Below are 12,062 nucleotides of genomic sequence, written 5' to 3' on the forward strand. Positions count from 1 at the left end.
ATGTTCCGTAAAAACTGCAAACGCGACAAGATCCTATCACGCCCTATGCGCTGTATGCTTTAGGTGCGAGTGAAAGCATATGAGGGTTAGCCGAGAAGAGTACTGGCTTGATGAGTGCCATCTTCCCGCAAGGGGACCAAGGGGGGTGAGGGGGGATTGAGCTCGGGGTGATTCAGTCAAGAGCACGCGAGGGCAGGTAGGGAAGCTGGAGGAGGCAGTGGGGGGCCGGTTGGCGTGCGTTTCCTTTTTCTGGCGCTGCCGTGGCTGCACATGGCTGACAGCGGGGCTGAGCACATGCACAGCCCGCGCGCCCTGTTTTAGAGGTAATCTGCCGCATGTGCAAGGCTGGGCAAGCTGAAATAGTGTGGCTTCGTGCGCCACCTTCCCACGCAATTAATGCTGGTGAAGATATCTGAAGATATCGTCGACACGGCTTGAAACCATATACTTCGTCGCTAACTCTCAAATTTAACAATATGATTTCTCTTCTCATTCAAATTTGCTTTTTCCGATTGCCCAACGATTCGGAAAATTTTGTTGCCCTTTACGTACAAGAAATATACATCTGGGACTGCACTTATTTGCATAAAAGGTTGACTTCCAATATAACAATGTTTCCATAAAATGAAGCAAATTGTCTGTTCTAATGTTTTTGTTATATCAGGGTGTCACTATAGTGGCAAAATACCCATGACGAAGTGGTCTCGTCACCAGCCAAGAAGTGGTGATCGCTCATGATGAGTGGAGGTCGTCACGACGCCAACTGTGCAGCTAGGTTTCAATAACATCCAGGACATAAGACATCTAAGTGTCGTTTTCTTCTTCTTGTTTTTCTGTACTCCTGTGGCTTACAAACATTTGTCCCTGATGGCAGGAAATTCCCAAAATGTGCTCCTCTTGCACAATTTTTCACTCAACTTCAGATGTGCAATGGTGCTACATACCCAAGCCCCAGTCAACACCACCTTCCTCTTCCTTGGTCTTGTCAGCTTCAGCTTTAGCCTTGGCTTCAGCTTCCTTCTGTCGAGCTTCCTCTTCTTGCTTCTTGCGCAGTTGCTTTATTTCTGACACCGTGAGGTCAGACTCATCTTCCTGGTCGTCGTCTGGTCCCTGGAACAGACAAGATGCAACATTCAACAAAAGCAATACTATTCACTTTCGAAGATATCTCTTTCAAGAGATTTCGTGTGACTCAGCCCTGAAATACAGCAAGTATACCCCAGCCAGCATTCCAGGCACTGTGCAAAGAGAACTAGCTTGGAAGAGCATCAGAAAGGTTTCTGGTCATATAGTACTCTGACATGTCTATGCCAAGTCACACAAAATCTTGCAAAAGTGATAGTGTCTCTAAAAGTGATTGCCCAAGAATACAACCGCCGTTGACAAAATGAAAGGGAAAATTGTTGCACAACGAAGGTACAAGAAGTTGAAGCAGTTGTATAGGTGACAATTCTCCCTTTGCAGAAGGGAGAATTGTCATATGGCTATTACGCTTACCACAGGAACCAAACTAGTTTTCAAAAGTTCTCTGCAATTAATTGAGCAGCATCACTGCAAAGCACTAACACAGCACTAGAAAATCCACTGTGTCACTCATAAATTATGAGATAGCTATTCTCGCACCTCGAGTATGAAGTTTCGTGAGCTGCCACCAAACTTGACCAAGTACCCAACTCTGAGCCGCTTGTAGGAACGTGCTCGCACTTGAAGCTTGTTCACAGATGTGCCGTGTGTGCTGTCAAGGTCATATAGGTAGAAACCTGAGAAGTAAGCAAGATGAAACTGTGAGTGCCCTAAAAGTGGCTCAAGACTGTCAACACAGAATAAAGGCTTTCAAAGTCAAACATCTGTGAATGCAGGTACCATCAGCGTTCAATGTCAAGAGAATATAAGTTATCAGAGCTCATGTTACTTGTAATTACATGCAAGTGCAACATGTAATCACTCTGTATATCCATTTTTTAGGCATGAAGTAGTCCCACATGTCCATTTCCTAGTGAGAATTAGGCCACTGTTGAAAAGGCAGTTGAAAGTGGGAATGGAACTTCGCATTGGCATAGTTTCGGAACCATTCGCATTTGAATTTATGCTTACAGTACTATACCTTCATTTAACACAAAAGTGTCACTTGTTCATCATGGGGTTTATATGGTGCAACATCCCAAAACTACACCGGAGCTATGACAGAAGCTCGTAATGGGGGATACTGAGTTAATTCTTGACGAAGTTGCACATAGCAAATTTTGGTTATGCACTGGAAGTTGTTAAGTGCCCTCTAAGGAGTGCACTATCGCAAGAATTATTCAAATTGGTTCATTAACAGCAGCGATAAAAATATTTGAAGTGCCGCGCAGCCATGATTTCAGGAGGCAAACATCATCGCCAACATGAACGCTCTCTCCACTTGCTCTTGTCTAGCCTCTGCAAGCAAAATTCCTTTCCTGCTTTCTCCTATACTGAAGCCGGAGGATTGCGTGACTATTACATCACAAGTCCTGCCTCCGTTTTTTAGAGCGGAGATGTTAGGTGCCCGTTCCTGCATTGAGCGTCAGCGTGCCTAGGCGTTGTACCTCGACGTAACCGAGTGAGCGAGCACAGCAAAGGATGAAAGAGCAAGCGCAGAGCCCAGTGGGGGATGAAATACGACGAGAGCGAAGAGAACATGAGGAGAAAAGTGGAGGAAACCATCTTGAAGCACCACCACAAGGCGCTCGCTTTTATGCATCTGTGGCAGTGGTGGCACTGGCCGTGCGGGGAAAAGGAAAAAAAAATACCAGAAAGCTCACCTTCACACATAGCATTCACCACAAGCACTTCCCGGTAAAGACTACGGTTGCATAAGCTGCAGTTGCTGGGAAGCGGCAACTGTGTGGCCAGTCTATATATAGCACCGCATGTAGTAGGCTATGCCAGTCAGTGCGGTGATCAGTGTGATGCCTCAATATATCCCAAAATGAAAACACGTATAGAGCTACGCTCAAATTTCACATTAGAGAGTATCGTAATCATCATTGCTACACTTTCAGTGACGGTCATGTCCGCGAGCTGTTGCGTTTTTATCGTTTTGCACAGCCGATGATTTTGCGCGCTCTGCACGAGAACACCTGAACAGTATAAGTCAGTGCCACAATCACGAGCACTGAGGCAGATGCGAGAGGAGTCACGTTTCACTGTGAGTGATGTCACAGCACTGCTATGTACGTAAGTGCACTTAAGCAATTGACATAGAATCTCCAGCTGGAAGTGCGGAGCCCACGAGGAGAAGGGCAATCACCATTTGGTTTGAAATTTAAGCTCTTTCCATGGCGCGTAGGGTTGTAATGCTTAGCAGACACGATTGTTAGCATGCATTGTATGAACTGCGCTTGTGAGCTCAAAAATTGGCAGACCTGGTAAGGGGCCCTTTAATGCAGACCTCCAAGTACACGAGTCTCCTTGCATTCCAACCGCCATTCAGTGTGGCTGCTGCGGCCAAGTTTCAAGACCACAAACGTTGCATTCAGTAGCAAAATGCCATAGCCACTGAGCCACCAGAGCAGCTTAATCAATAATTTTCAACTATGACTGTAACAAAACTACACAACTAAAACTTCAATCATACATCGCCAACAACATGTCCCCCCATCCCTGTGCAAATTGAATATTGATGATACATTTAGTTCTACAAGGACACCACACAAAGTGTGAACTTCATACAACACCCCTAAACTGGAAGAACACAATCATTTAGTAATCTAAAATTATTTACAAAGCTACTAAATAACCTATACACTTCAAACTTTGCATGCACATTCCTCATGACATGGCTGCCATTGTCTCCAAATACTATACAAAACACCTGCCACCTTTGCTTCTCCCAGCACAATGGACAAACTTTCAGTATTTCATACAAAACTTCTGAACAGGGAGAAAATTCAGCAATTTTCATTTAGCCCCTAATTAATCAGCACAGTTTTAAGATATTCCTGCGAATCTCCATAAGCATGTATGCTGCTCCCATCCCTCCAAATATAAACTCAGTGAATAGCCCTTTCTGGGCACTGGAAAAATTCGGAAAAAAAAATGTTTTTAAGCACTTGCACCCCCCACTAATGGCTTCACTGTAAAACGTAAAAATGCTTTTGTTCTGCAAGCGGAAAGGAAGGCAAGTGAAGGCAGCGGAGTGAGAACATGTCTGCATGCAACCACGTCAGTCTGTATTTTGGTCCGTGCAATGCCGTTGTTATAGAGAGGGAAACGCATGGTTAGAGCTAGCACTGAATCTGCATGTCCCGGCAACATGAGCAGAGGTTGCCCCCTTTGCACTTGAAGAACGACTGCAGATTCACAGCTCTCATTGTGCGGCACTTTTCTCACTTCAGCGCAGTCCGTGTGAGCCAACAGCAAGGTAGGAGCTAGCTGATGATTCTGAGTAACAAAAATTTGTTAACAGAATGCAACAAAGTTGCCTTAGACCTTGTCGCTATTTCATCATGTCAAGCAAAAAGCTTTGCATGCTTAAGACGCAAACAGCATGCTTTTGCAATTGTGCAGGCTCAACAGCCCCAGATTGGCAGCTTGGCTTGTCCCGTTCACATGGCTGGTGACTACTTTCAACTTCAATGGGGCCACTGCCAATGTAGCAAAACAAAAACTTTGCGTTTTCTAATTGCAGTGGCACCAGAGTTATCATGCCACCATGCAAGCGCAGTCGAAAAGGTTGAACAGTGTACTGTAGGATGACCAAAATTTCGATTGTCATTATCCATTACATACTATATGGGGGCTAGTTACAGCAGCGCTATGATGTCCAAATAATTGAGCACATCTCGATTTTCATCATGCAAGAAAATTTGTTTATGACTGCGAACGACTCAGAAAGTTCATTTCTAATCAAACCTACAAAAATGTATAATACAGTGTTAAACTGTGATAAACATTTCTTGCTGGCATGTTCCCCAACTGCTCTCCACCAGATGTGGAGGTGGCGCTTCGTTTTCTTGATGACTCATTGATGACAATGACGATCAAAGGCGCAATTTCAAGACCATCTCACCTGGCAAAGTTTATTAGACGCTACAATCTGCACTGTCATTTAAAAAGTGGATCACTGGAAATTGGGGGCCGCTGGCACCACACTGAAACATTAACTGAACCAATCAACCTCACACATAAGGCGGTTTAGAGGCTAAGAATTTTATCAAAAAGCCTCAACGTATAGGTATTAATACAAACACATGTACGTCAGTCTGACATGAAATAGTCTATTGATACACAAAATATCAAGTATTCACCCAATTAAATGCTAAAACATAGCAAAAATCATATTTCTTTCGAGGTTACGAAGACTGCCTGTTACTCGGCAGCAGATCTGAGGAACAGGGCTGCAGGCCGGCTAGCAACCACTAGCTGAACAACTTTCATGTCTCTACCCAGCTCTGTGCCAGGAGACTGGCCTGGCTCTGCGTTTTGATGTACTTCTATATTTTAGACAGCATCCTGGCATGGAGATGTTGCTGTATGCAAGTGATAAGTGCAAGCAGGCAGGCAGGCGACAATCAACTGAAGAAACTTACACTCTCTACTGGGTGAACCTGCACGAGCAAAAGAAGCACAACATCGCAGTAGTAATAGTCAAGGACAGCTGGCGGTCATTTTACCTAAACACAGCTCACAACTGGCCCCTATTTACGTGCAGCGAAGAGCATTCTAGACAAACGGGTGGTGGCTGCAATATTTTGGAAACTTGCCACATGTGTTTCTTTTAATTTGATTAGGCAGACCTGCCTTTCCACAAATTTTTTCAAGCATGTTTTGCAAAAGGACAGAAACATGATAACACTGACAGCACTGAAGAAATAACATAAGCGCAAAAGAAAAGAAAACATGTGGCGGCATTAACACAGAGATGGATCCACTACAAACCTGATGTGCCTGGTTCCCCAGTCCTGAACTGCACCACGGCATGGTAGCGTGATATGGATGGGTGCTCCAGAACGATGTCACAGTCGTCTTTTCGACCAATGACAAGGTACGGCTTGTCCAGTGGAAAGTTTGACACAATGACGCCTCCCTTGAGCACTTGGAAGTTGTACTCTCGGTTTGGTACACCACTCCAAGGGGGCTCCTGGCAACAGAACAAAGATTGTAGAAATGGCTTCGGCAAGCAAAAACAGTGTATCCATGAGAGCAGACGTTATCAAAATGAAAGTCCATTTCAGTCAGGAAACAATTTAACACAAGTAACAGAGCAATTGTTCAGGCCAGAAGCCTCTAACGTTGGCGCACACCAGAATGAAAGAAAGCATCGCAGGAAATAGCATTATGAGCTTTGTTTTTATGCCAGCAAATTTAAATGCCGATTTTGCACACACCACTGCAATTGTTTTCACTCACATTTCCCAGAAAGGCTTTTTACTTTGGTCCACATCATTCAATAAAATACACAGCACCTCCGCTTATTAAGTTTGTCCAGCTAAAATGAAAAAACTGTCATCTCATGTACACCTCACTAGCAGGAATGTGATGTGACCTATCATTAGTAATCAAAACTTCAGAAAAACCGGGCAAGCAAGAAGGTGCCAAGCAGTGCACTATCGATTTTAGCGTTATTTTTCTTGGATTATATTTAATTTAAGCAACGTTAGTTATATGCAACTACAGTGAGAAAAGTGCAGGATTTACAGCCATAATGAACATTTCAACATCAATAAAATTAGTGAACATATTCACTGACAAAGAAGCTGGTAATCTCAGTCTGAAAAATTATTAACCGGAGGCACTGGTTAAGTTCACATGGAAAAATATAGTAATAAAAATGTACTATTATTGGGCAGAAAAGAAAGGAAAAAAAGTGTAACACGTTCGAGGAAAATAAAAACCAAGAATGCTGAACCCTAATTATTATATATATGCCTGTCAAAAGCTTGTTCTATGTACTAACCCTGGAATGTCTTGTGAAGTAAAGACAGTGAGTATGTGTAAGTGAAATTGCTTTAGAAGTTTCATTGCACGAGAAATTTCGAAAAAGTGCAATCTTACAGCCAGACTTCTGCAACACTGAAGCAGCAACAATCACAAAGCTTTCATTTAGTGTAGATGAATAAAGATGCAGACCCCTGTACAAGGATACAACAAATGCAGAAAAAGCATTTGCTGTGTCTTTACAGTTAATCTTGTTCCCGGAGATGCTGTGTCCCAAGTTACAAAGCAGCTAGCTTAACTGAGAAGCTCCCTAAAGTGCACTTGGCGCTGAGAATTTCAACCCAGACCAGGTGCTGCCAGTAAGCAATAATTATTCAAAACCCCTACTATTATTCTTGCCTATGTCATTGGCTTACAGATGATGCTATGTCACCTTTAATGTAACTGGGACCACTTACTATAACTTGCACGATAGAACATCCCCCTTTTCCCACAAGAAAAATTACATACATTTATCGAGTACATTTAAACAAGGGGGTGATACAAACTCACAGTCATTACCAGAACTAAACAAAAACTGAACCCGTGTTTGACCGATTAATAAATTCATTCAAATTTAGCTTCTTTTTTCCTACGAAGGAGTGGCTTAATCGGCAATGAATTGCATATACAATAGAAGTGATACTCTGTATACGCAAACATTACGATTCAGTATTTAAGCATACCGTATGCATGTAGCATGCTGAAAAATTTCTTGTTTCAAACTTTATTTCGTAGTGCACTTTGATAAATTTTTAGTGCTTTAATATCTGCAATTCAATACAATATCAGGATCAAATCACATTACCTTACCAACAATGCACGCTTCTTAGGAATTGATCATGTAAATATTGATCATGTGAAAGAACTAGGACGGGGCTTGCTCTCACAAAGAAGAAAATATCTGCGGCTCTCAGTGTTTTTCAATATTTTTGATATGAGAACTAGAATACCTAAAAGATTTAGTTTCCACTTATGAGTCAAGACAAGTAGCTTATGTCCTGAAGGAATGCCAGTTTAACTGCCATATTAATGTCTTCAAACATTCTTCTTATCTTTTTGCCTTTCTTGACGGTGCTTAGTTTTGTACTTTATTCATATTGTTTCCCTTCTGCAATGATTCCCACTTTGGGTACTGTAGGTATTTGTATAAATAAAAAATTAAACCGTTATTTACTGTTCTTCTTTCGCTCACTTTTTTTCTTTGTTTCTTCTTGAATCACAAACATAGCTTTAGCTCAGTGATACACTTTCACCTAATAACAAAAGAATTTGGCTGGTATAACATCGGAATTTATTTTATTCCTTTCTCATCATTCACCGCCCCCAACCAGCTGATCGTGGTAAGGGCTTCCTGGACCACTGATGAAGCACAAATAGGAAAAGAACTGGAATACAATCGTTACATTAGCTTGGTCCCTCTTTGGTGCTGCAGAACAGTAAGTGGGACAGGCATGCTTGGGGAGCCACCTTCTCCAGTTTGGCCATTTGGGCTACGTCAAACAGCTCACCTCATTTTTGTATCTCTAGTAGTCCCTTCAAAGCTCAATGTTATTGCATACATAAAAATTGATGTGGCATTTTCGTAAGAATGAGCTACCAACCAAAATAAACTAAGGAAGCTGGGTGTCTGATACACAGACTAAGAGCCGAGTTGAGTGAATTTTGCGATGGATAAAAACAAGCAGAAATTACCTGAATACTCACAGAGAATAGCTTGTGTTAGGGCTGAAAGGTGCGCAAGTTGGTGTCTATCAACAACTAGACAAAATAACGGAACAAATGAGGAGCAAGAAAAGAAGCAAGGAACACACCCTCTTATCTCTATTGAGGGTGAAAACTGTGTCACGACTTATCTCTGTGGCTGCTTGTGTTTCGATTCTGGTTCAGCAGCTCATATCACCTTTTTGTGTCACTCTTGCTGACTGCATATCTGGTTTGTTTTCTGCTGCTCTGTATTTCTTGTTGCAATCATATTCATATCTGCCACTTCAAAAATAACACACTTTATAAATGCAAGCTCTGTGTTTCTGTCATCTGCTTCCAGTTCTTAGTTCACGTCTGCTGCATCCTTTCTTATCTAATGATAGGGCATGCCAAGTACAATGCACATGCAAACCCATGTGAGCAAAATGTCACCAGCTATGAACCAATGCCTTCCGGAACAGTGTTCATTGGCTGCAGGAGTTATGCAAATTAAGCCTATATCCCGAATTCACTCATGTCCCCTCCACCTGACTGACAGCAAGTAAATGTGATGAACAGCTTTTTCTCTCTCTTTTCTATTCCCATCAGCATGCTTGAAGCTGCACTCCATACAAAGCGTGTTGCATCAAGCCTCCCAGTGATGGCACAACGTTTACTGCATCTGAACTAATTATCCCCAAGTTGCTGCAACGATTAAGAGTTGAAAGAAGTGTATACTCACCAAATCATATAAAATATATACTGACGTTCCGGCACCCGTACCATCTACTGACTTGACAAGTGCATATATAATCACTGTTGCTGCTCCATGTTGTAATCAAGGCAACAGTACGGGCACCAAAATGTCAGAATTCCTTCTATTTTATTTGGTGAGTGTGCACTTCTTTCACTATGACCTTCTCTTGGCAGACTATTCTTTCATCAAACCCTTGACTGCAACGATTAATACTGCTTGTTTTGTGTGCACCTTAATGCGGTCTTCTGCAAGAGGTACGTATGCCGCAATGCACTTACAGGAAGCATGTGCTCTGTGGCTCACAGTCAAGAATTTTTTTTTTTTTCCATCTGGCAAGTGTAACCACACCCAGATTTGCAGAATATTACTAGGCACTTTTCTACATGTCTATGCAGTACATTGGCATAGCTTCGACCGGCATTTGCAGCCAGAATGCCAGCAAAGTGACAGGCACACATCAAAGCTTTATTGCGACAGCAATTATACGGACACTGCCGCTGCATTTTTTTCCGTCGTCGTCCGCGTCGCCGTGATGTTCCGCATAAAGGCCAAGGGCGATAACACCGTCGCCGGGGCGTCTGTGCGAGTGAATGCACGCGAGGGAAGCCGACGATAGCGGCTCAATCTCGCTCGCGCGCGCGAGGAAAGCAGGCGGAGAGCACACGCGCCGTCTTCCGTCGCTCAAAAGGCAGTGGGGTAATGGGAGGCAAGAGACGGGGCGGCGTTGCGGTACGGTAGCCACTGCGCATTTTGAGACCGGGCGCAAGGGGAACTGATGATCGCGGCTCAATCTCGCGCGCCATATATGGAGGAAGGCAGATAGGCAGCGCGGGAGGGATAGGGGACGGCTTCGAGTCCGCCAGCAAGTGCCTACTTTGCACGGCCGCGCGCGCGCCGTATCTTGAAAGGGATCTGCAGACGGCTGCATACACAAACGTATGCAGATCCTGCACAAAGGTATGAAGAATCTGCAAAGCTCTGTGCGCGCTGTGTTCTTGCCGCTCTTGAGATGAAGCAATAGATGGCACGAAGGTCGCTTCGCTCGCTGCTGCTGCCGCGCTTGCTCACACCAGCGTTTTGACAGCGAGTGTCCGCGCTCATCGGGTGTGATGTGTTCATGTTTGCTTGTGCGCGCTGACACCGTGCTTGTTAATTCAGTCAGTAAGCGAATGTTTTAAAGTTTATACGGTCGATAAAGATACTATCCTTAATTCATGTAGCTGTCTACTAATTTGCTATCGCAATCGTTGCGTCGCCTTTCGGGCGGAACTGCGACTTACTTTAACAGTGGACCATATTCTACATAGACGCTTTGGCTACCTGAATTGCCTTGACTTTATCTAAGCTTTTCAAGGAAGCATCCAACATTGAAAAAAGCGTGAACATAGAAAAATCACTCAGCGTTGTGTTTGTTATTTTTTCGTGTACTCTGGATCGCCGTTCTTCTAGACGTCATGTAACTGCTACTGCATTGACCAACCAAACGAGAGAGAGAGAGAGAGAGTGAAAGAGAGCAAGAACTAGGAGGGAAACGTAAACCAACAAGCGCACCTCGTACGGCACGTCGGTAGGCGTCGGTTTTGGACCAGGCGTCGTGGACTCGGCGCTTGCATGGGGCTCCCCACTTCCAGCCGACGAAGAGGAGGCGGCTGGCAGTTCGATGCACTGCGGGAGAGGTGTGATGCCCGTCTTCAGCACCTTCTGCTTTCCCGGCCTGGGGCCGATCAGCGGCATTTTGAACGACGGGCGGCAGGGAGCCTCCGTTTTGGACGACGACACCTCGGAAGCATCCGCGCCCTCCTCGCATTCGCCGTCGGTTTGCATCGGCTCCGGGTTGCTGTCACTCGCGGATGACGAACTGACGGCTCCATTGTCGCTCTGCGCGGGCACACTGCTGTCTGCGGCCGTCGTCGCGTCTTCTTCAACCTGTGGTGGTGGCTGGGTTGAGGTTGTTGTTGACACTTCGGAGTCCATTGCGAAAGATCGCGCACTTCGGCGTCAATGGCCTGCAGGTGAATAACTCTAGGCTCACACTTTCATCGCGAAACGAACGGCTTTAGATTGCTGCACTGGACGCACAACTCCACTTCGAGTGAGCAACGCAAGATTAGCGTGTACTAGCAAGATCGTGCAAATTTCGTCACTAGAAGCGGCCATCTTTTTAGTGCGGAGGTTGCCCGAGGCGGGCATCTTTTCGCCGACAGATTCGCCGACGTGTTACGCATTAACACAGAGAATACTTTTCAGTTCTGAATAACGATGTATGACTTACCCTTTAACTTATGCGGTTATTCACAATTTATTTTTGACATTTAAGGTTATAAAAGCGAGCGAAGAGCGTGTCTGATATTAGCGTCGTGCCTGATTTCGGTTTTGGTTCTGTTTTTCTTGCCAAATACTAATAATTTTTTTATTTTTTATTTTGAGTTAACCGTTGGTGTTCGACAGCAATTTGAAGTATCATGTGCGATTGATCCACTGCTTAGAGATTTCACAAATCCTCGGTACATGTGCCATGGTATAACGAAATAGACTGCAAATACAATTTGTGTCTTCATCGTACGTTCATCGTACGATTCTGTAGCGAAAAAAAAAAAAAAAGTTTTGCGTCTCCTGCTAACACATGCATATGGGGAATTGGATAGTGGTAAACGTCCAACGGCAAACCACCCCTCCG

General features: G+C 44.1%; 1 protein-coding gene across 1 annotated transcript in view; it reads right to left on the reverse strand.

Moving 5' to 3' along the window:
- LOC142587615 (kanadaptin) overlaps positions 1-11,708 on the reverse strand; it is a 35,550-nt gene extending 23,842 nt beyond the window's left edge. Inside the window, exons 1-4 of the mRNA XM_075698757.1 lie at positions 10,937-11,708; positions 5,905-6,106; positions 1,624-1,760; positions 945-1,110 (exon numbers count right to left, since the gene is read on the reverse strand). Of these exons, the coding sequence (XP_075554872.1) occupies positions 945-1,110; positions 1,624-1,760; positions 5,905-6,106; positions 10,937-11,359 (928 nt within the window). The 5' untranslated portion in view covers positions 11,360-11,708. The remainder of the gene's footprint in view (positions 1-944; positions 1,111-1,623; positions 1,761-5,904; positions 6,107-10,936) is intronic.
- Positions 11,709-12,062: the final 354 nt, after the last annotated feature.

This window comes from Dermacentor variabilis, chromosome 7, assembly GCF_050947875.1.
Source record: "Dermacentor variabilis isolate Ectoservices chromosome 7, ASM5094787v1, whole genome shotgun sequence".
In the NCBI taxonomy this organism is placed as follows: domain Eukaryota; kingdom Metazoa; phylum Arthropoda; class Arachnida; order Ixodida; family Ixodidae; genus Dermacentor; species Dermacentor variabilis.